This window comes from Barbus barbus, assembly GCF_936440315.1.
Source record: "Barbus barbus genome assembly, chromosome: 40".
Taxonomy (NCBI): Eukaryota; Metazoa; Chordata; class Actinopteri; order Cypriniformes; family Cyprinidae; genus Barbus; species Barbus barbus.
The window spans coordinates 852,235-877,661 of record NC_136718.1 but is presented as its reverse complement, the minus strand read 5'-3'; the positions used below and the strand labels follow the sequence as shown (position 1 = coordinate 877,661).

Genomic DNA, 25,427 nt, shown 5'->3' with positions numbered 1-25,427 from the left:
CTTCAAATGGGACTGGCTTCTATGATCAGATGAAACTAAAAAATGAGCTTTTTATCAGCAAACACTCAAGATGGGTTTGGTGAACACAGGGATAAAAAGTACCCCATGTGTACAATGAAATATACTGCTGTATTTGTGATGTTGTGGGCCTATATTTCTGCTGGAGGACCTGGACATCTTGTTCAGACACATGGCATCATGGATTCTATCAAATACCAACAGATAAAAAAATCAATAAGTGACTGATTCTGTTAGAAATCTTATAATGGGCCATGTTTGGATCTTCCAACCGTACAATAATCCAAACACAAACCTCAAAAACAACACAAAAATGGGTCCCTGAGCACAAAACCAAGCTTCTGCTGGCCATTCCAGTCCTCTGACCTGAACCCTGTAGAAAATGAGTGAGGTGAACTGAAGAGAAGAAGCACCGTCATGGAGCTGTGAATCTGAAGGATCTGGAGTGATTCTGGATGAAGGAATGGTCTCTGATCTCTTGTCAGGTGTTCTCTAACCTCATCAGGCATTATAGGAGAACATTTAGAGCTGTTAACCTGTTAACCTTCAACCCCATTTGTGGCCTCGCAGGTGAAAATAACCTACCTGAATTAAAATGGTAACAGTTTGTGACAAAGTGTGCTTACACAAACAAATTAGGTATCTTTTGAAAGAAGAGACTCTGGGCTTTACTATCTATCATCCAGAGTTGATAATGCTCAAAAAGATAAAAAGTTATAGACACTGACGTGCCTTGAAAAATATTTTTCCACACTGAATGTTTTTTTATTTCATATACAAATACATGAAATAAGTCCTGGAGCAATCCAGAAAAGTAATGGCTCGAAAGCCACATGTCTCATGTGTTCATATTTCAAATTTGAAGAAGATACCATGAAAAATGAGATTCCTGCAATATTTTTTCTGAAACTATTTATGGTCCCCCCACCCCCCTGTTTGAGGAAAAATAACCACCAAATGGATTACAGAATTATACAAGCTATTTTAGTCATTATACATGTTCCTGCATAGTTTTTCAATTATAAAATAATAGACAGATTTATTTGAGCACTAAAAAATACAAAAATAATTATTTGAGTAATAAAAAAGGAAAAAAAATAGAAAAAAATGCTTTGTATATAGTATGTATACTGAAGTATTCTTCGTTATTCGTTATTACAATGATAAATATCACTGCCAGACGTGAAGTGATATTGCCAGACATGGTCATAGAGTCAGTAAACACACGCTGATGTGCTTCCATTCAGATTATAATCAAACAGATGGGCCATATAATCAATAATAGCTGATCAATGAATCACAATGATAGCCGTCATAGAGTCGCTAATAAACACGCTGATGTGCGTCCATACAGATTATAATCATGCAGACACGGCCACATTCCCCACACAATACACACACACACACATATAAAAAATGTAGAAGAAAAAAAACAGTTTTTTATGGATAAAGCAGATCGCTAAGTTATGCCCCGCTCAGATGACAGCGTGCGTCACAGAAGCGTCACTGCCGGCAGGAGGGAGCGCCAAATTCAAATAATCTATATTCCGCTTTTCTGAGACTTTTTTTTCCGTAGACGGTCTCGTTATATTTGTAAGACCGTATTCTACAACATCGTTTTGTTTTTTTACCACCAAGACGCTGTTTTTGAGCGTAATTTATTCCATAACGGACGCGAACAATAACTCTCTGAAGAAATGAAATGTAAACAAAGGAATATTCCTCCTTATTACAACGTTATTGTTTCGCTGGACTAAAAGTGCTCGCTGGGATGTTTTTCTGTGGACCCTTACCTCTCTAACTAAACTGGGATTTCAGCAGTGGACGCGTTTGTGGCTCGTTATTACAATGATAAAGGTACGTACGGCTTTTTTACTCTGCGTGTTTGGATGTGTACTGCTTACACAAATGTAGCAAATTTGTGCCACTCATTCCTTATAAGCTTTCCATCGAAAAACAGCGATCTGTCGTCGATGCTTGAGGCTTAGACCCTCAGAATGATATAAAGTTTGTAAAGATTAACTTTGTCCCGTTTCATTTATTCTATTGTAAACAATGACACATGCAAACAAAGATCGTTCAGTGCGAGGTCGCTCTGGTGCAGGCTAACAGGTTAAACTGACAAATGGAGGTTTCAAAAAGTATTGAATAAAAAGGTGCCGTTAATTGTGACCAATGTGTATCAGAGAAAAACATTTATTTCATAATGATATTTCCCCCCATTTTAAATTCTTATTATCCAATGAAAGGTTAGCTTTTTGTGATTTTTTTTAAATAAAAGATCAAAAGGATTAACAAAGCAGGTTAATTTTCACAGTCTTCTTTGATCATATTTACCAAGGGTTCCAATAATTCTGACCACAACTGTATATAACCATTATTTCGCTTATAAACATTAAATACAACTCTATGGAAATTAATTATTTATTATCTCTGCGAGGGATCACTGTTTGAGTATAGTTCTGTGTAAATGCATAGATAAACCATGCTGTCAGCAGCATAACTTAGAATGGCAAAAAACATAACATGCCAGTAGGGCTGCAACTAACAATTATTTTAATAATCGATTAATCTGTCGATTATTTTTTCGATTAATCGGATAAAAAAACAAAAAACCAAGAAAAGCAATCATTTCCAACCCTTTATTCAAAAACAGAACTAAAATCTTTAGAAAGTGCACAAACATGTTGCTCCTTGAACATCCCTGAGCTGTTATAATAATAAAATAAAAATAGACTAACACAAAAAACATACACATGTATGCTTTACATCTGCCAAATATATAGACTTTTTTTTTTAAATAAAGTGCCACCTGAGCTGCCAGAACAATAAATAATTTATAAAAAAAATAAAGAACAATACAAATCAGAAAATGTAACAGGATTTGTTTGAATGTCAGAACTTGTTCTCTACACTACACTGCAGACGCACACACTCTCACACTGACACACACACACTTACTCTCTCTCACTCCCTTTGCAATGCAAAAATGTGAGCATGTCCACATGCTCCTGGCTCAGGCTCGCTCTTTTCTTTGAGGCTATGTTGCCTGCTGCAGAAAACAGCCGCTCAGATGGTGTTGAGGTGGCAGGGATGCAGAGGTAAGACTTGGCTAGCCTGGCCAACATGGGATATCTTTCATTGTTAGCCTTCCACCACAATAATGGGTTTTCTTCCTTGGCAAGGCTCTTTTCTCCAAAGTATGTGAGGACTTCGTTCCTCACTTGGCTGTGGACATCCTCAGCTTCGCCTGCTCTATCCTCTTCTTCACCATCAGAACCAAGGAGTGAATCAAGTAGAGTGGCTACTAGAGGTGTTGATTCAGTAGCTGTAGTATTGGTGGAGGTAACAACACTGCAACTGCCATGCTGCTGCACATCCATCTTCCTTCTCTCTTCAAGTGACATTGTTTGCGGTTTAGTTTGAACAGGTAGGATTTCATCAGGTGAAAGAAACTTGCTCAGTTTCCTAAACCTTGGGTCAAGGGCCATCGCAAAAATCCCTGTGTTTGGTGCTCCATCTGAGAAAGCAGTCTCCCTTTTCCATCTCCCCTGCAACTGCTGCACCGCAGTGAGTTGGAAAGCCCGCAGCGGGGCTGACTCATAGACAGCACTCTGGGTGGACTTCAACAGCCCCTTCACAAGTGGAGGTATGGCAGATATTGTTGCATAGTTCTGTCCACTCATGAACACAGTGACACATTCAAAAGGCTTGAGGACTGTTGAAAGCTCTTCCAGCAGGCTCCACTGGTCTGGTTTCAGATCCAGGTAGCTTTTGCCTCTCTGTGTGACAGAGCTGTCGGACAGTGTTGCTGTTACAGGCCACCTTTGCTCAAGCAGTCGACTTATCATATAGAAAGTGCTATTCCACCTTGTGCTTATGTCTTGAACAAGGCCGTGCTCTGGTGTGGCCATTTGTTGTTGTTTCTCTCTGAGTTTACTGCTGGCTAGCTCGCTTTTCTTAAAATGTTCTACCAGACATCTTGCAGCCCCGACAGCTTTTTCAATGCTTGGATGCTTCAACGCAGTATTGATCACAAGTTGCAAAGTATGGCCAGTGCAACGGACAGAGGACCACCCATGCTTCTCCTCCAGGATATTTGCTGCAGCCACGATATTAGCACCATTGTCATGGACTATGGCAATGATTTTGCTAGGAGGAATTTCAAATCTGGCCACTACCTGCTCCAACCACTCTGCAATGTTAGATGCAGCGTGTCTGTCCTGCAGTGGCATGGTGGTGAGGCAGAATGACTGCATGTCCCAGTCATCTGTGATGTAGTGATGTAGGATGTAGGATCATTTTAGTGAAGCCGTCATCTTCAACCATCGACAGAGGCCTCATGTCAGTGACGAGCATGTTGAGGATACTATCCGTCAAGACAGCGGCTTGCTGTGGTGTACATGATGCATTTCCCATCAAGAAGCCTCTCATGGTTTGCTGTTTTTTTCTGGAATCAAAAAGATAGTATGAGTATGTGTAATAGCACAATTTTTACATCAACTAAATACATTGTGAAGTGAGGATGTGTGCCCTCACTTCACAATGTATATCTGCCATACCTCAGCACACACCCCCCAAGGATGTGTGCTGAGCCCCCTCCTCTTCACTCTGCTGACCCACGACTGCACACCATCACACAACTCCAACATTTTCATTAAGTTTGCGGATGACACGACTGTGGTGGGTCTCATCAGCAACAGAGATGAGACAAACTACAGGAGCGAGGTGAGCCGCCTGGCCGGGTGGTGCAGTGACAACAATCTCTCTCTGAACGTGAAGAAGACGAAGGAGATTGTTGTTGACTTCAGGAGAGTACACACTCAGCATGCCCCTCTGACCATCAACGGTGCGACTGTGGAGAGAGTGAGCAGCACCAAGTTCCTGGGTGTGCACATCACTGAGGACCTCTCCTGGACTAACAACACTGTAGCACTGGCCAAGAAAGCACAGCAGCGTCTCTACTTCCTCCGCAAACTCAGAAGAGCCAGAGCCCCGGCCCCCATCATGTGCACCTTCTACAGAGGCACCATCGAGAGCATCCTGACTAGCTGCATCACTGTGTGGTATGGCGCTTGCAACGCATCCTGCCGCAAGTCACTTCAGCGCATAGTGAGAGCAGCTGAGAAGATCGTTGGTGTCTCTCTCCCCTCCCTCCAGGACATCTACAGCACCCGTCTCACCCGCAGAGCCCTCCGCATTGCAGGTGATCCCACCCACCCGACACACAGCTTCTTCAGTCTGCTGCCATCAGGGAGGAGACTGCGGAGTCTCCAGGCGAGGACCAGCAGACTGAAGGACAGCTTCATACATCAGGCTGTCAGGAAGCTGAACTCCCTCCCGTCCTTGCCCCCCCCCCCCCCTCTTTCACCCCCATTTAACACAGCAACACACTAGGAACTCTGACTCTGTGACACCCCCCCCCCCACCGACCAACAACTGTAACCGGCACCTGTCACTTGTGCAGCATTGGCTGATCACTACCCATCCAACATTGACTGCAAATTACCTCTTCGGGTAGTCTGACAAAAACTATCCGAACAGTCTCTTCGACTTGTCACTTTAACAGACTGATAAGCTAGGGCTGCAGCTATCGATTCTTTTTGTAATCGATTAATCCAGCACTTAATCGATCGATTAATCGAGTAATCGGATAAAAACTTTTTTTGTGTTTTTAAACAACCAAAACAAATAATGCATAACGAAAATGATGTGGCTGTAAAATGATCAAGCATTTGGCTTTTATTTCTCAAAAAAAAAATGTATTTATTCAAACTTCAACATTTGAACAGTGCATGACTGAGCTGGGCGAACAAAGCTGTCCATACTCCGTTGTGAAGTGCTGAGAGGGAGAAAAAGAGGAAAAGCAATTTAGCTTATTAAAATGCACAACAGGTTTCCCCATACACAAAAGAAATATGTTTTCACAATATATCTGAAATATATTTGCATTGTTGTTCACTTATATTTATCATTTTGAAATATATTCTGAAATATAACTAAAATATATTTATTGGGCCAATTTCGAATATTTGCATATATTCCAAAAAATATATTTCAGATATATTGTGAAAACATATTTCAAATATATTTATTTTGTGTATGGGTCATGCTGTAATCTAGCCCTGAAAGTATATAGTATGTTTCATCGTAAAAGCCATTCACAACTTTTTTGACAGTAAATTATTTCCATTGGTTAGTTACCCCACAGCTGTTAAATAATGTACGTTTATCATGTAAGGGATAAACCATGACGGCCAGTGCAATTCTATGAAAATATACCACACCTCCACGGCACGTCGTGACCGCATCACACATCACAACGTCGTGCGGTATATTTTCATTAAATTGCACTGGCCGTTGTGGTTTATCCCTTACATAATTAACGTACATTATTTAATAGCCTTCCTCTCGACTAGCAATCACATTGATTTAACGCTACATTGAATTTATTACCTTGTCTCGGGTGACGGTCCTCCGGTCTTTGAGTAGAGTGGATGCTTTCTGTTTAGATGCTGTAGCATGGACGACGTGCTGTTGTGGTATGCTAGCTCGATCTTGCAATATACACACACCACGGCGTTCTCTTTACTTTTCAATTTGAAATGATCCCAAACCTTGGACATTTTCTGTCGTTTTCTCTTGTTTGAGTCTTCTCTTTGCTCATTGTTACCGCTCCCATCTTCCATTTTGCTGCCCGCGCTCTCAAATCAAAACACCGCTAACGACTTGCGTCTCCTTCCGCTTTTTGGGTGACGTAAGCGCGTTGTGTCATACAAAAAATAATAATTGCGAAAGAACGTGATGTGAGCTTTAAAATTATTTAAAAGAGGCTTCGAGGCAGAGGAATTTGCCTCGATAATTTTTTGTAATCGAGTTACTCGAGTTACTCGAGGAATCGTTGCAGCCCTATGATAAGCTCTTCTTGCACTACACTCATAACAAAACAAAACAAATCTGCACAGTTTTGTTTTTGTACATTCAACTGGTTTGCACTCCATCTATTCTGCCATGTGCCTTATGCACTTTATCTATCTCTCTTGTTTTTATTTTCTACAATGTCCTCAGACTGATAAGCTCTTTTGCACTACAAATATATCTACACAGTGTTGTTTATTTAACTGGTTTTGCACTCTATCTGCCAGGCGCCTTATGCCACTTTATCGATCTAATTCTTATTTTTTTCTACAATATCCTCATTTGTATATTTGTATAGTTGTATGTACATATGTTTAAACTGTATTATCTGTATCTGAACGTGTTTAATGTTAACTGTATGCACCAAGGGTCTGAGAGTAATGCAATTTCGATTCTCTGTATGTATGTACTGTACATGTGGAAGAATTGACAATAAATGCTGACTTGAACTTGAACTTGTACATACTTGCATACATACATACATACTTGTTTTAGTTACTAGTTGTGTAAAAGTAACCCAAAGAGCAATTACAGACAAGACACACACTCTCTCTCTCTCTCTCTCTCTCTCAAGTTCACTTGAAGCTTATTCATTAAATTATTACCATCATTGTAGTAAGTGCAAGGTTCATTTATACACCACATTTAAACACAGCTTAAGATGACCAAGTGCTATAAAATAACTTTAAAATTAAATTAAAAAGTACAACACACAAATATATTTGTCAATAATAACCTATATGGGACAAAGCACAGAATATACACTGCAAAAAATGCTTTTCTAACTTAGTAGTTGTGTCCTGTTTTCAGTCCAAATATCAAAAAAATCTTAAATCAAGATACATTTACTAGACACATGAAATAGCATAAGAAATTGTCGTTTTCTGAAAAAACACCTCAAAATTAAGTGATTGTTTGCTTAAAACAAGCAAAATGATCTGCCAATGGGGTAAGAAAAATAATCTTAATGAGATATAATCTCAAACAGAAGTTTTAAGCATCACTTAATTTTCTCATGCCATTTTTCTTGTCTAGTAGTCTTGATTTAAGATTTTTTTTAGATATTTGGACTGGAAACGAGACAAAATTACTAAGTAAGAAAAGCTTTTATTGCAGTGTAGCTATACATGACAACAGATTGAAAAATGAATGGTCCAAAAAAGGCGAGTGAATAAAAACATGTCTTTAGTCTTGCAATGCAAAGTGCAAAGTAACTATACCACCCCTGCTTTACTACTGTTATTAACGAGCTAACGCTAACTTGTCCAGCTGGATAACGAGTAAACACCAGCACCAGGGACATTACGTTCCTCACTTCAAAACGGAACAAAAGTAGGATTCTGTAGTGACTTACCCTGCTGTTGAACTCCCTTCCTCCTCATCAAAGACTCCAACATGTTTGCGTTTCAGGTGCTGGATCATTGCCGTGGTGCTCCCTCCCGTGCCACGCCATGTCGCTTTTGCATATTTTGCAGTTAACACACTTTTTCTGTTTATTTAGTGTGAAATGCTCCCACACCTTGGATGACTTGGGTGGCACGGATTTCTCTGCCTCCGCCATGCATCTTTCCTCTACCTCCGCTCGTTTTTTTTATTTTTGCTCCGCCCTGTCTATGAGGCGCCGAACTCTGCTAGCATCAGTGCGCGAGAGACACCGAGTGTGTTCACTCCGCTCCGCGCTCAACTTTTTTTTTTTTTTTTTTTATAATCAAACGTCTCCGCGTCGCGCGACACAACGAATCAATTATGAAATTCGTTGCCAACTCCTTTAGTAATCGATTTAATCGATTCGTTGTTGCAGCCCTACATGCCAGTTGAGAAATGCAATAAAATACAATGCTTGTTATATTCCAATATTCCAGAGAATATTATTCAGTGAGTTAACATTATCCAGTGAATTATTCCTCACTCTTTAGCCTATTAAACAGCTTATAAAACTACTAAAACTGTAGTTAAAAATGAAGTTGATATGACTCCTTTCCTTTATTTATTTTCTCCATTTGAAAACATTACGTTTATTTTGCTTACTTCTAATATTAGTGTTGCTGCTGATGCTTTAATGGTTTTTTATTGTTGCAATATGCAGATTAAATTTAACATGAAAGACTGATAATTCTCAAAACATTTTTTTTTAAGTTAGCTGAAAGGAGGAAAAACCAAATTGAAGTATGAACTTATTTCATACAGTCATTTATTTATTTTATAACAGTAAATAAATATCGGTTCCCAGGCACATAAACATGTACAAAATAATTGGTATTGTTAGTAAAAAAAAAAAAAAAATATTGGTTGATCACTAGTAGAGAAGGTCTCTAATTTCACATTTCTGGGCCTGCAGTTGGATGATGGCCTTACCTGGAAAACAAACACCACTATGCTGATAGAAGGCACAGCAGCGACTTTATATTTTTAGAGTCCTGAAAAACAACGCTCTAGATAAAGAGCTGCTGGTGTCCTTCTATAGAAGTTCAATTGAAAGTGTGCTGACTGACGTGTGTGGTTTGCTAGCTGCATGGCAAAGACAGCACTTCAGAGGGTGGTTAACAGCACAGAAGATGATTGGCTGTGAGCTCCTCTCATTAGAGGAGCTGTACAGGACCCGCTGCCTTAAAAAGGCTTGCAGCATTTTGAAAGACTCATCCCGTCCAGCACATCATCTGTTTGAACGGTTACCCTCAGGTCGACGGTACAGGACAATAAAAGCCAAAACAAACAGATTGAAAAACAGCACATATCCCAGGGCTGTTGCAATACTCAGTGAACACTGAATGTAATAGTCCATCTTGTTTAAATCTAAACTCTGTTACTATTCACAGTGTTGTATTTAAAAATCTGCTGCAACTGTGTTGGTCATATTACACATATACATATGCACACAGTGATTTTTTTTTTGTTTGTTTAGTATTTGTTTTTTCTTTGAATTCTTTTTTTGCACTGATACAGGATTGTACATACTTTCGTTGTACCTTGTATAAATGAAAGATGCAGAAGCAGCAGACGAACTGAATGAGACGCAGATTCAGTCTCTGCCAGCAGGTGGCGCTTCAAGCGTTTCCATGGTTTCCGCTGTGCTGCACTTATGAACTTTAATATGCATTCTACAGAGGCAAGATGAAAAAATACCATCTAAACTTCATATAAACTCCTACCACTAATTGAATCATGATTTGTTTAGCATCTGATTTGAATTGATTTTCAACCATCTCGCGGTTAATCGTTAGGTCCCTATCCACACATGATGGAAGAAGATTGAACCGTCACACATGCATTCATTTGTCCATTAACAGCTGAGTTTGTGTAAGATGTTGCACTACACGTCGCTGTCACTGAGAATACGTATTTCTCTGAATAAGTGTAAGATGTGTGTGTTGTAGTTTGCATCAGTTTAAGGTTTGAGAACATAGTTATGAATGTATTTAGATGGAACTCCGTGATCTCTCTTCGTTTCACCCACTGCTTCTCGTACAGAGGTCCTGAGGAATTTTTATGGCGGTCACAGGCCAAAACCTTAGCAATCAGTCTGTTGGTGGGTGAAGGGCAGAAACTCCATTTTAACCAATGAGAAGTCCTGTCCTTCCCGAGCTTGGTACCAAAGGTCTTCTTGCCCTCTAAGAGGTGTCTGGCTGTTGTCCTGGCATCTTTATCAGATGGCGTTGGACAGTTTGACAGATGTTAGTCCACCAAAATCCAATCAAAATCAGGGCTCGCAAAATCGCTAGCCCGACGTCCCGGGGCTATAGTGTTTTCCAGTCGGGCTACCAGAATGCATCACTGCCCTGCCCGACGGGCTGTATCTTAAATACAGGGCTCCCACGCAGTGTTCCCTCTAAACTGAGCGCGCTCTTCTTCCACCGCGGACGCGCAGAAGAAATAATGTGCCTCGCGCACACAAATGAGTTGGGAAGCCTTGATTGAATGCCGCAGTAAAAGGGAAAGAATAGCAATGCTCGGGCAAACCGCTCTAGAGCTGATGTCACGACAGAGTTAGAACAGGTTTCACAGAAAGAGAACGATGTGCACCAAATGAGTCGCTGTAGAAACTCAATACTTCAATGGTTGCGGTGCGCTCAACACGAGAGCCAACGCAAACCCAATGACATGAAATAAAACATCCTCATGTATTAAAGAAGAGTGGCTTGATTAAGTGCTGGAAATAATGGAGGATGGGTAACAAAACTCTGAAACATGTTCAGTCACACACAAGAGTATTGTACAAACTGTACTTCATAACCATGTTTAGACAGATATAGAAGAATCATATGTTCACGCTTTTATATTTAACTTACAGATCTCAGCTTAAGTTTGGCTTCAGTTTCTATTCTATTCTATCAGTTTAAATAGTTTGTTTTGATCATATATTATGTTAGGGCTATATTATAGACTCAAAAACAAGGTCAATTATTTATCAGGTTTTTGACTGAGTTTCTTGCTCATCAAGGCTGTATTCATTTAAAATACAGAAAAAACAGTGATATAGTGAAATATTATTGCAATTTCCAATATTGGTTTCCTATTTTAATACCTATACTATAAAATGTAATTTATTCCTGTGATCTGCAGCTGTATTTTCAGCATCATTACTCCAGTCTTCAGAGTCACACGATTATGATTATATTCAGTGATGCGGTCTACACCGGATGAGAGCGGCGTGGCAAAATACAACAGAACCCATTATATTCAGTGATGCGGTCTACACCGGATGAGAGCGGCGTGGCAAAATACAACAGAACCCATTATATTCAGCGACGTACTGACAGAAGGTTCAAAGGATGTGTCTTGTACGGTCAAACGCACTCAATAGATACGCTATAAAAAGATGAGCCACAGGTGCATCATCAGGATATTTTGTCTGAAGAGCAGTCCTGGGACATCTTCAGCACGGCAAAGCAGCGCAGCATCTCGTTCCGCTTTCTCAGGGAACAAGGTTACAGTTAAGTAACCGGAGACGTTCCCTTTCAAAAGCTACAATCGATGCTGCGCTGCTCAGCGCATTGGGAACGAGAATACCCACGCCGCCGTGCTTGGAAATGTCTGGACCCCACGGTTGTGCAGGTGTGCCCACAAGAACGCAAGAAGGCCTCAGACATTAGCTTGTGACATTGACTCAAGGACATGAGAGCCCGGAGTGGCATGAACATCCAAACTATAAAATCTTATGAATGTGTGCGGAGAGGACCAACCTGCCGCATCACAAACCTGTTGTAAGGGGGCACCCCTTGCCAAAGCACTAGAGGAGGCGACCCCCCTGGTGGAGTGAGCCCTAAGACCTATAGGCGAAGCTTGACCGCGCGCCTCATAAGCAAGAGCAATAGCATCCCTGACCCAATGAGACATGGTCTGCTTGGTGGCAGCTGCTCCTCTGTTACTACCACCATAACAGACAAATAGTTGCTCTGACTTAAGCCACTGGCTAGTGCGGTGGATGTAAGCCTGAAGAGCACGGACTGGACACAGTCTATGAGATTTCTCCTGCTCCGGCGTTGTGAACGGTGGAGGGCAGAAGGCCTCTAGAATGACCGGATGTACAGCCGAAAATGGAACCTTAGTTATAGCCATGAGAAAAACCATTTTTAGAGTCAGAAGTTTATCAGACGCTGATTCTATAGGTTCATATGGGGTTTCAACCAGACCCTCGAGAACTGTAGCTAAGTCCCATGAAGGGATCTTGGTTTTTACTGGAGGCCTCAGTCGCCTGGTCCCCCGAAGGAAGCGAGAGAGCAGAGGATGTCTCCCAAGTGGCGCCCTGTCTACCAAGGCGTGGCAAGCCGAAAGAGCGGCCACATAAACCTTAAGAGTAGCAGGGCATGTGCCTGTTGATAATTTCTCCTGCATGAAGTCCAGAACTGAAGCAACCTGGCAGTTGACTGGATCTACATCTGGATCACACCACCTTTCAAAAACACCCCATTTATTGGCATAAAATTGTCTAGTGGAGGAAGCTCTAGCACTCAGAATGGTCTCAATAACGGCAGGCGAAAGCCCAGTGTACCTCAGTTGGTTCCCATCAGGGGCCAAACGTGAAGATTCCACAGGTCGGGCCTGGGATGGAATATCGTGCCCTTCGTCTGAGACAGAAGGTCCCTCCTCTCCGGAATCGCCCACGGCGAGCCGTCGAGGAGAGATATTATCTCCGAGAACCACACTCTGTTCGGCCAACGCGGCGCTATTAGCAAGAGGCAAGACCCTTGTTGGCGAACTCTGGCTAGAACTCCCGGGAGCAGAGAAACTGGAGGAAACGCATACAGGCGCATCTTGGGCCATGTGTGCGCCATCGCATCCAGACCCAGTGGAGCTGGGTGACTCAGAGAGAAGTAGAGGGGACATTGCGCTGTCTGTTGTGAGGCGAAGAGGTCCACCTCCGCTTTGTAAAATTTGGTCCAAATCTGTTTCACTACTTCCGGGTGGAGTTTCCATTTCCCCATCGGTAGTGTCTGCCTGGACAGTAAATCTGCTCCCACATTCAAATGCCCTGGAATGTATACTGCCCTTAGTGACAGGAACTTGTCCTGGGCCAAGAGAAAAATCTGCCTCACTATTCTGTTCAGATTGCGTGAGCGCAGACCTCCCTGGTGATTTATATATGAGACTAGGGGTGTGCGATATGACGATTTTTGATCGTGGACGATAAAAATGTCTCCACGATCTGCTTTTTAAGAAATATCGTAGTATCGCGCTACAGCGCACATTGTCAATTACAGTTCTGGCGCCTCCGTCTCTATATACTGTACAACACGACATACAGCAGTAGAGTTACTCTGACAGGACACTGCACTTATTCGCGATCGCAAAAGTACATTATTTGCATACAAGCCTTGCTGGTTAAATGTTTAATTCGCGCGCTGGTCTGACGTGCGCTTGTTCTGAGCGGATACACCTGAAGCACGCGCACTAAAACGCCTGTCTAACAGCGCCTGATTACTCAACTAAGCTATATTTTGCGCTAATACTGTCAAAACACACAAGGTTTACATACAGACTGAGTTGGTTATCTCTAAAATGAAAGTAAATAGTTAAGAGAGAAAGGGATGCGTGCCTGTACTGTATATTAGATGCGTGCAGCTCTTAAAGGGACAGGACACTAAACGTGCTGTCGACTGTCATTAAAGGGATAGTTCACCCTAAAATTTAATTTCTGTCATTATTTACTCAGTGGAAAACCAAACAGTTGCTGGTCCACATTGACTTTGATAGTAGGAAAGAAAAATCCTATGGAAGTCACTGAGGACCAGCAACTGTTTGGTTTTCCACCTTCTTCAAAATAGCATTTATGTTTAGCAGAAGAAAGAAACTCATTCCGGTTTAAAACAACTTTTGAGTAAATGATGATATAAAAATACAACATTATGACAGAATTGACAGACAGATGACAGAATATTTATTTTTGGGGGAACTATTCATTTAACGTTAACAAAACAACAAAACGCAAAGAGAAAAATCACTCACTATTCTTGACTGAAAAACTTTAATACAGTTGCTTTAGGAATCAGTCTATCTAGTGTTTTATTTTTATATTTGTTCATTCAATTTCATTGAATGCTCTGCTAAATACACCTATTGTACCTGGAAATAAAGCACTGTTTGTTTTATTTGTATATTATGTGTATTTGTAATGTGTATCTTTGTTCTTATTTTTTAATAAGAAAAATAAAATAATGACAAAGATTTTTTATCTTCGCCCACTTTGGCCTAAATATCTGCCATGCATCTTTGTCTTTCTAGTTTGGCTGTAATGCTCAGACAACTTGTAAAACCAAAATAGTAAAACTAACAAAGAATCGTGATAAAAATCGTGAATCGTGATATTTCTATAAAAAATCGTGATATGATATTTTTCCCATATCGCCCACCCCTATATGAGACTGCCACGGTATTGTCCACCCGCACTAGGACATGACAGCCCCTCAATTGATGGAGAAAATATTTCAGAGCCAGAAATACGGCCATCAGCTCGAGGCAATTGATGTGCCAATCGAGCTGATGGCCCTCCCATTCCCCTTGAGCTAGACGGCCATCTAAGACCGCTCCCCAGCCCATCAGGGAGGCGTCCGTCGTTAGTAGTCTGCGACGACACGGTTCCCCTAGAGTGGGACCCAAGGATATTTCAGAGCCAGAAATACGGCCATCAGCTCGAGGCAATTGATGTGCCAATCGAGCTGATGGCCCTCCCATTCCCCTTGAGCTAGACGGCCATCTAAGACCGCTCCCCAGCCCATCAGGGAGGCGTCCGTCGTTAGTAGTCTGCGACGACACGGTTCCCCTAGAGTGGGACCCAAGGCGAGAAACCAGGGTCTGAGCCACAGAGATAGTGTACGAAGCCCACGGCGCGTCACTTTTATTAGCCTTTGAGGATTGGCTCTTGGATGAAATCATCTGGCTTTCAGCCACAACTGACATCATAACATAACCTAACATCTTTTGGTACTGACGAACAGTGCGATCTTGACCTAGCCTGACTTTGCTCATGGTCTGCCGAATGGTCTCGATACGAGCGGGAGACAGTTGTGCCCGCATCGTGATCGAATCCCAAACGATCCCGAGATAAGTCGTTCTCTGGGTAGGAGAAAGAACACTTTTCTTGGTGTTGAGTCTCAACCCTAGAGAAACTAGATGAGCTAACACGATGTCTCTGTGTTGGAGCGCCATCTCTCGCGATTGTGCTAATATTAACCAATCGTCGATGTAATTCAAAATGCGAATGCCCTGGAGTCGTAATGGAGCCAGTGCTGCATCCATGCATTTTGTTTATGTGCGGGGTGACAAGGCTAGGCCGAATGGAAGAACCCGAAATTGGTATGCTTCGCCCCCGAAAGCGAACCTCAGGAATTTCCTGTGTTGTGGCAATATTTCTATGTGAAAATATGCGTCCTCCAGATCGATCGTGACGAACCAATCGTGATGTTGAATTTGCGTCACGACCGTCTTGACGGTTAACATCTTGAACTTGAGCGCTTTGACTGCACGGTTTAAGCCTCGAAGATCTAAGATTGGACGCACCCCCTCATCCTTTTTGGGAACCAGGAAGTATCTGCTGTAATAGCCCAACTCTCTCTCTGGAAGAGGAACATGTTCTATGGCCTCTTTGCTCAGAAGAGTTTGCAGCTCTTGTGACAGTACATGCATCAGCTCCGGTTTCACGGAAGTGAAAACCACGCCATTGAAACGCGGAGGACGACGAATAAATTGGATTCTGTATCCTATCTGCACTGTGCTTAATACCCACGCAGAAATGTCTGGCAGAAGTTTCCACGCTGCCAGACTCTCTGAGAGTGGTATTAATTTTAATACTTCCTTTTGAGGGGATGTTAGATGTTCCGCGTCCGGAATGACAGCCGGAAACAACGGAACATCTAACATTTCGCTGGAAACCGCTGCCCCCCAAAGCACGCGAGGTGGCGGGGATGGAGTGGTTTTGTGAGGGTAGTGGGAAGGGGCGACGAGATCTTGAACGTGCCCCATCCCGCGGGGGACTACCCCCACCAGATTGGGCGCCAGACCATCAGGACTTTCGCTTCTTGTTAATAATAGTCCTGAGGTCTGGCTTGGGAGGTTGCTGAGCGCGGCGAGCCTGTCCCCAGTCTCTACGAAGGGGAGCACGCTCCCCCACGCTCTGCTTTTTAACCTCCCTAGCTTTTGAAGGACCGACGCGGGGCTGGGTGGCAGACGGCCCCTCCCCTTGAGTGCGGCGAGGAAGGAATTGAACGAATGCTTCTTCGTGTTTCTTCACCTCTTTAAATCTGGCCACTACGGTGTTCACGGAGTCACCAAACAAACCAGAGGGAGAAACAGGGGAGTCTAACAGAAACAAACGATCTTTCTCTTTAATACCTGTCAGATTCAGCCACAGGTGCCGCTCCGTGCTGACTAAAGCACTCATTGAACGGCCGATGGCACGGGCCGTTTGCTTGGTCGCTCGGAGAGACAGATCTGTGGCTCGACGAAGCTCAGAGAACGCCTCCTCGTCGATGGTACTGCCCATACTCAAATCCTTCAACAGGTCAGCCTGGTATGCCTGTAACAGTGCCATAGTGTGCAGCACCAGCCTGACCTGCAGCTTGGAAAGCTTTACCCACTAGTGATGATGTTATACGACAAGGTTTAGTGGGGAGAGTAGGTTTCTTTATCGAAGATGCGGCTTCGGGCGAGAGATAGCTATATAGAGATATATCATCCCCCTCCTGAACCGAAGAAGCACCAGAGCGCACTTCGAGATCACGAGAAGGGATGTTAGGATCTGGCAGCAAGCGAAAGGGACGGACCTGCAGATCCATACAAGAGCCCCACGATGGTAATGCGGGTGCGGACTGGAAATAGTTCAGACGGGAGCAAAGCATCTTAACTGTGAGCTGGTCACAATGCTCGCACCCGCCTTTCTCTATAGCCAGAACCGCGTGCTCTTCCCCCAAACAAACAAAACAATAATCGTGTGTATCCAGCTCAGACATGGGACGGGAGCATGGAGGAACACAACCTTACTGATTTGTTGGCTCATTTCTCTTTGTTGTAACATGAGAGAAAAAAAAGATTTGCAAACCTGCCAGAATGTTTCTTCGACGTACACATGCACAGAATGGTCTGAAGACAAAAGACCTGATGATGCACCTGTGGCTCATCTTTTTATAGCCTCGTGTTGCTATATTACCTCCGAGTCAATTCTATTGACGTGTTACACACAATATTCACAGCTGGTCACGACTAAAGGCGTTCCCAATGCGCTGAGCAGCGCAGCATCGATTGTAGCTTTCGAAAGGGAACCCATTATATTCAGTGATGCGGTCTACACCGGATGAGAGCGGCGTGGCAAAATACAACAGAACCCATTATATTCAGTGATGCGGTCTACACCGGATGAGAGCGGCGTGGCAAAATACAACAGAACCCATTATATTCAGTGATGCGGTCTACACCGGATGAGAGCGGCGTGGCAAAATACAACAGAACCCATTATATTCAGCGACGTACTGACAGAAGGTTCAAAGGATGTCTTGTACGGTCAAACGCACTCAATAGAGTTAAAATACTTGTCTTGAGTATTCATTAAAGTGAACTATCAGTTGAGAGAGAATGGAAAAATGTAATTTTATAAATGTAGGGCAGAGTCTTCTTTTCTTTGCGGTAATATTAGTAAATCCAAATATGCCAATCTCTAAGCACAAAGAAAGAGTGGGGTCAGTATTATGAATCTACACGTATCTTTCCAGAATTTCCTTCCATGAGAGCAGTGCCAGAATAACTGTACGTTTCATTCATCCTCTTACACAAAGAACAGCCCAAACCAACATCCTTTCTAAATTTAACAAAAACTATTTACGGAGTAGCAGCTCTGTCCATTTTTAAAGGTTACTTCCTTCATGTTGTCTGCCAATAAATATTTGATTGGTGGTCCAGATGGCCTTCCATAATAAATTATGAGAATGGGTCAGATTCACCAAGCATGCGTACATATTTAGATCACCTCTCAAAAGAATAAAACAAAATGCAAGTTTTGGCCATTTGTGATCCATATTAAGCACCCGTGGCAATATTTATATCATAAACAGTGCGACAAAACATTGTAAAAACACTTAAAGTGCAGGTAATATATTTAAAACAGTAATATTAAAAGATCAAATTCAGTAATCTCTATATTAATATATTAATGATGCATAGTTTACACAGGCAAGCAGATGAACGCCTAACGTCCGCTTAACGGTTCAGTGTTTTCCTTCTAATGGTTTTCTATGGGAAGCCATTTAATGTGAAACTTTGCACATTGTGTTTATATTCTGGCTTCATCTTCTTGCCTGTACAAAATATACATCAATAACGTGTTTACTGGATCTCGCCTTTTAATATCTGCGTTTTACTGCATTATTACTTGATGCAATCTGCTAAAAAATAGCTGGTGGTCAGTAGTGTTGTTTCTGGAGGCCTGTTTTAATTTCAGTTTTAGTCTAGTCTTTGTGTGAAGCCGTTTAGTTTTTATTAGTTTTAGTCACGTTCATACTCTTTTTAGTCTAGTCAAGTTACAGTCAACTAAAAGTCTGAGCATTTTAGTCTTATTTAATATAATGCACATATTATGCCACACACAGGCTCTCGACAACAATGACGGCTGATCAACTATTTCAACAGTAGGCTAGATTAGTGTGGGTTAAATGCAGAGTCCCTACATCATGGTCAGTAAAAGTAATCGGCTAATACACGGGTCACTATGCACATTCATGTCACTCTAAAATGACGACGCGCCCAAAGCAGCAAAACTGTACAAACTCTGGACATCCACAGACCACACCACAGTATTATCAACACACCACCTACACCTCCATAACAATGTGCATGATACTCATCAAATAATAAAGCACTCCCCTGTCACTTGTAAATAAAGTCCATGGGTCTGTCATTCCATGCCACTTTACTCGGATTTAAAAGTAAACACAGCCAACAAAATAACTTGTGCTCGGTGCTAGCTGTTAGCCACTCATAGCACTCATAGCTGCAATCGTTGAAATGGTGCATAAAACCTTTGTTGGTCTTTGTTAGCGAATTCACTTTTGTGCTGGTCTTCCTTTCTCAGTTATTCTCTTTTGTCTGCAAAAGAGCGCCTTGAAAAAGACGATGACTGCAGCTGTCATTTTCTTTTCGTTTACTTTCATGTTCGTACCTTAGAAATCCCTGATTAAAGGGGCGGTCTAACGCTGGGGGTAGCACTGGGCACATAGCTGGACCCAGAGGCCGGGCTGTCATTGAAAGTCTAAATTTGATTGGCTGATGATTCAGTCACTAATGCTCGTAACAAATCAGATGTGGCGTCTTTCAACAAAAGGGTAGCACTATCCGACTTTATGTAGGATATTCCAGTTCAACCTCAACTAAACTAATCAAAGGCAATTTAGTGGACATTACACAAATGAAAATGATACCTAAATAATCAATAAAAACATTTTTCACACAATTGTGTTTTTTATAGGGCCAGCAGAGAAGGCCCTGCTTCCCCTGACGCTGCGCTAGTAGTACAGACCAAACCAACATGGTCTTTTAGCCAAACCCATTTCAAACAAGGTTATCTTATTATCACCTTATAGACTCAAGAATACATCCATGCCAGACAAGGAAGACGCTCTGATTTGAATTTACTACATTTATTTGACCAACCACACATGTTAATATATTTGTTGTCGTCTTCTAAATAATGCCGCGAGTGGGGCTTGAGGAAGTGACATCACCTGCGTCTGAAATGAGACACAGGAAACAGAAATACTGCTAAATAATAACACGACTAAAGACGAAATAACGTTATAACATTTAGTTTCGTCTCGTTTTGGTCACGAAAATGAAGAGACATTTTAGCATAGTTTTTATTCTGTAAACCACATTTAGTCTCGTTTTTATGCGTCAACAATATTGCATTATATATTTAATTATCGTCACATGACCAGCATTTACGCTGCGTCTTGTTTTCGTCACGTGATAAATGTTTACTGACGACGATATTCAGTCAGTTTTCGTTGACGAGAGCAACACTAGCGGTCAGTGAAGCAAAGCTTTGTTTTGCCCTCCAGGGGCCGTTCCTATAAGGGTGTGACGTCACGTCATGATCCGTTTCATTACACAATAGCACAAGGCAAACAGAACAATGCTGTACATCTCAAAAGCATTCAAACAATACAGACTAATAAGGCTAAAAATGAAATAAAAACTAAAGTTATACATACATTAGGGCAGTTACATCAATTTGAAAAGCTTTAGCATTAGTATTGTTTTATAAGCTTCTTATTTGGTGATCTCATATTAGAAAGTATATTTTAACATCAGTGTTACAAAATGTAATATATGCGGGTTTCTTTTGAATTACTTTTGACTTATGAATATAAAACTTTGCTAAGATAATGAACAGACTGATAAAGTAAACTTGTTCATCAGAACAAGATGGGTTTTGAAAACACAGTAAAATATCCCCAGGTTCTAAATGAAGGGCTTGGTTTACTTTATGTCATTATACCTTAAAGTCAACACAAAATGAAATAGAAAAAGGGCAAAAGAAAATGTTCAATATCTTCAACATATATTTGACAAAAGGTACATTTATCACAAACACTATGAACATTTACAGGATAACAGCTGTGAATAATTTTGTAAAGTACTTTTCACTTTATTAGAAATTACATATTTATATGGTATAGGGATGGCTCGATACCATAATTTTGGCTTCGGTACGATACCAGAATGTAGTACCTCGGTATCGATACTAAATCAATACCATAGGTGACAAATAACCAGCCTCAAAAGATAAGTGAATTAAAAAAAAAATATTATTAATAATAATAAAAACAGATTCATATGTTAATACCTTTGTATCAAACTGTAACAAAAAACCTAAAGGGAACATAGGTTACATTTTGATGTTGGAGAAGAAAAAAAATAAAACAGGCTAACTGAAGTAATAAGATGAAAATATATTCAAATCTTATCTTTTCAGTGCAAACACAGTGCAAACTAAATGTCTCCTAAAAAAAACCTACTGGAAACAGGTTTCATTTTGAAGAAGTTTGAAGAAAAAAAATTGCACTGAAGTTGCTGCAACAAATGTTGCTTTATAGTAAAGTGTTATTCTAACAGTCAAAGTAATATTCAAAATCATGTTATTATTTCTCTCTCAGATTGTTTTCTGATTTCAGACTCAACCTAAGAAAAAGCATTAAATATAAATCTCACTCTCTCACTTGCTTCATATTAGCGGTCGGCAGCGCGTCAGAAACATGCCCTAAATATCATTGATACTAAAATTAATATAGCAAAACTCTTGCTCAATTCATATCCAATTAAAATGTGATTGTATGAGATGCAAGTGCATGCATTAGGTGACCAAAACTTCATTGATTCTAGCGTGTCTCACATGCACATTTGTGCTTACTGTATTACATCTGAATGTGCGTTGATCAGATGTAAATAAAAGGTCAAATCAAATCTGAATTTATGAATGATGCACTCACCTGTCGATCTCTTAATTGTTTGAAAAGATCAGGATGAGCAAGCGACAAATGCTTAAAAAGATTTGATGTGTTGCTGTGGCAACATGATTTAGGCCTATAGCAGCGCTTGCATACAGGTGCAGTAAGGCCAGTTCCTTCACCTTTGTCATCTGTTTTTATCCAAAGTAATGCCATATTTCACTTCTACTGTTCTCTTTATTTATTAATTTTGTGTGCGCTGAGTTTCATCAGTTTGATCCATCGTGTTGTTCTGTTGTCACATTTACCGGTTGCGCAGCAATTTGGGAAGCACATTTTGCAACAGCAGCGTATGAAATACCGAATTAAGCAAAATTATGATATCGTACCGTTTGAAATATAATATATACCGGTATTTTTCCAGTATCGGTATACCGCGCATCCCTAATATGGTAAGATCCAAATGCTACGCCAATGAGGTTTGAGCCATTTTGATTTACATGGAGGATTGGATCCAACATTAAAGGAGTTTCTTATAAAGTTGTTAAAACGTTTATCAAAAAAGCTATATTTTGTAATAAAATTGGGGTAAGTGTATAATTGCCCACTCTTGTCAATAAGCTGGTTTACGACTAATATGTTATGCTGAACCTGTTATTATGAGTGATATTACATCGTTTCATATAAACACCTGCTAGGAGAAAAACTGTGTTTGTACAGAAGTGCGCAGTGAAGTAATGCTGGTTTCTGATAACTGCCCAAAGCAAGTTTGCCACTTATACAAGCACACTGCAACAAAACATGTAACCCCCCAAGTTTTTTAAATAAATGATATGGGACAATATTGAAAATACTTGTTTGATTTTTAAAAAAAGTTTTTAAACCAATTAATTGTTTTAATTCGGTTGAAAATCGTAAAATGAAGAACATTTAAACCACCATCAGATTATTAATACAGTTTATTAACCAGGACACTTTTTTATTTGATGAGGTTTGTCTTTCCAGATGAAATTAAAGAGTATTTGATGCATTTGTGAGCATATATCCTTTGGGACACCAAGCGAAGAAAACAGGTACGCTGCTCTCGAAAGACCTTCTGCCTTACTTAATCAAATACTTCCTTATCTCTCATCAACCATGAATTATATCTCTTTCACATTTTTTCGATAACAGGTATAAAATTGAAGTTGACCATTGCATCAGTATTTTGATTCCCAAATAGCTTACCATGCTTTTAACAGGAATAACAGGATAGGTGGTTACTTTTAAGCTGTAGGATCTCACATTTAGACACATTTAAGTTCAATCCAGAGAATTTGGAAAAATCATTAATCAAGCTCAGAACTATCACCAAGAGAAGCAAGGCAGGAATTGGACAACTCTGTGTTTAGTAGATATTGCTACCACAGTACTTAGCTTTTACACTTATGATCAAATATTGCCCGAAACAAAAGAATTTTAATGAATCAGAAATAAAATGATGGCTTACTGTAGCAAAAGCTTTTCTAAAATCCAGAAACAGTATTAAAGGGTCTCCATTTAATAAATTACTGTACTGCAAATCAATAACTAAATTAATATTAGAGGAAACGTGACGATCAATTATCTCATTTAAAGCACTTATGATCAAATATTGATGCCATTATTTTATAATCATTATTCAGTAATGCGGTGGCAAATGTTCTAATAAAAGGATATGTTTTGGCCGTTTAGGGATCTAAGTGACACAGGTTAGGACCCTTTGTTGATGGCCTCTTCATAGAACAAGAATTATCATCATTCATAAAAACGTGATACACTTCTGATGTAAGCCCATCATTTCCTGGGGATCTGTTGTTTAAAGAGCTTTTATACAGAATTAAATGTCATTTAAAGAAAGGTCTTGAGAACACTGATTTACTTTACAAAGACAATGTTTTTGGATTTGTTATTGTTTTAAAAAGAATTATATTGTCTTGATCATCTCCTAAAGAATAAATATCTGAATAATATTTAGAAACAAATTCAGAAATCATGCTCAGGTCTTCAGTAACAGTACTGTTCATTTTCTAATTAAGCTTATTTCTGCAAGTGAAAACTATCAGGAGCTCGAGCTGCCGCGCGTGGAGCATCTATGCCCTTATATGGAGATGATATGGGCGTGGTTTATGTGGGTGGTGTGGGTAGTGATGGCGCAGTGGATAAGACACATGCCTTTGGTGTGAGAGACCCGGGTTCGAATCCACTGTGAGACACCAATGTGTCCCTGAGCAAGACACTTAACCCCTAGTTGCTCCAGAGGCGTGCGACCTCTGACATATATAGCAATTGTAAGTCGCTTTGGATAAAAGCGTCAGCTAAATGAATAAATGTAAATGTACTCAAATGTTTATGCAAATGACGGTCCTCGTGCACGCGGCGGATCCAGATTCAGTAACGAGCTCGAGCTCAAGAACAAGCACGTGCTGGAATCAGGAGATAATTAACTAACGCAATTATTACCGAATGAGACCCAATGTCTTTTTGAACAAATAATGCTCCATAATGTAAAAGTTGCTGTCTGCCATTTAACCGCTGAATAACTTTAACATAATGGAGCATTACTTGTTGTAGTAAATTTGCTTCTCTTCAGCAGCGCCTTATATCTCTCTGCTCTGTTATGTGTGGTGTATATGGGTAGTTGGCAAATAAAAATGTACTTCAGCATTCACTGTGTGGCAGATAAGCTGCAGTGTCACCTGAGAAAGTGTGCTCCCACTGCTGCAGTCCCTCTCTCCGCAGAAACACCCCGGTCTCCGCGACGCTCCAGCGCCGGTACTCCGCGTACAGCACCTGCCTCTCCGGGAGAACACACGCCTCTTCTCGCGCCCGTTTTACAGCTCTGTCCATTATTAAACACTTCTGCAGACGGACACACGGCACTTTCGCTCGGAGAGCCGGCTGCTCGCGCTTTTCTGATTCGTCCGTTCGCGCCACGTGTCGGGGTGGAGCGCGCATGAGGGCGGAGCTACTGACGCACCCGTCTGGAGGGAGATGGGTATTAACGGAGGTCGGAGCCGGCCGCAGGTGGGTGGGACTTAAGCTGCAACTGGGCTGTACAAACCAACAGAAGATTTTGATTGGTTTGCTTAATGTGTAGGTTGTAGTATCGGTTCACACTCCTGGTGGCGGTAGAGTGCAAATGTTTTTACGATCCATCAAATAAACGAAGAAGATGACTTTCAGCGGTGGATGAGTGGAAGAGGTGAGCGTGATGTACTTTTTTTTTGTTTTTTTTTGTAAAAAGTATTACAAGCTGTGAAAAGTGCATTTTCTTGGTGTCTTTTGTACAACGTTTTCTTAATACCACACACAGCTTACACTCTGTAATGTGCCTGACTGACTATATCTTTGTTTATTTCTACATACAGCTAATTTCTCTGCAGGTTATGGATACCGAAGACCATAAGCAGGTGATGTAATTACATGGCATTGTCATTTCGGTAACACTTTCTATAAAGCCCATATTTATAATACATTATAAGGGTATTTTTAAGGCATTATAATGAATGCATTATGCATTATTAAAAAAAAAAAAAAAACAAC

The 25,427-nt window shown here is 40.9% G+C and overlaps 1 protein-coding gene across 1 annotated transcript in view; it reads right to left on the bottom strand.

The window, feature by feature from the left end:
* Positions 1–24,814, bottom strand: part of samhd1 (SAM domain and HD domain 1) — a 43,361-nt gene extending 18,547 nt beyond the window's left edge. The window contains exon 1 of the mRNA XM_079400078.1: positions 24,581–24,814. Within this exon, the coding sequence (XP_079256204.1) occupies positions 24,581–24,731 (151 nt within the window). The 5' untranslated portion in view covers positions 24,732–24,814. The remainder of the gene's footprint in view (positions 1–24,580) is intronic.
* Positions 24,815–25,427: the final 613 nt, after the last annotated feature.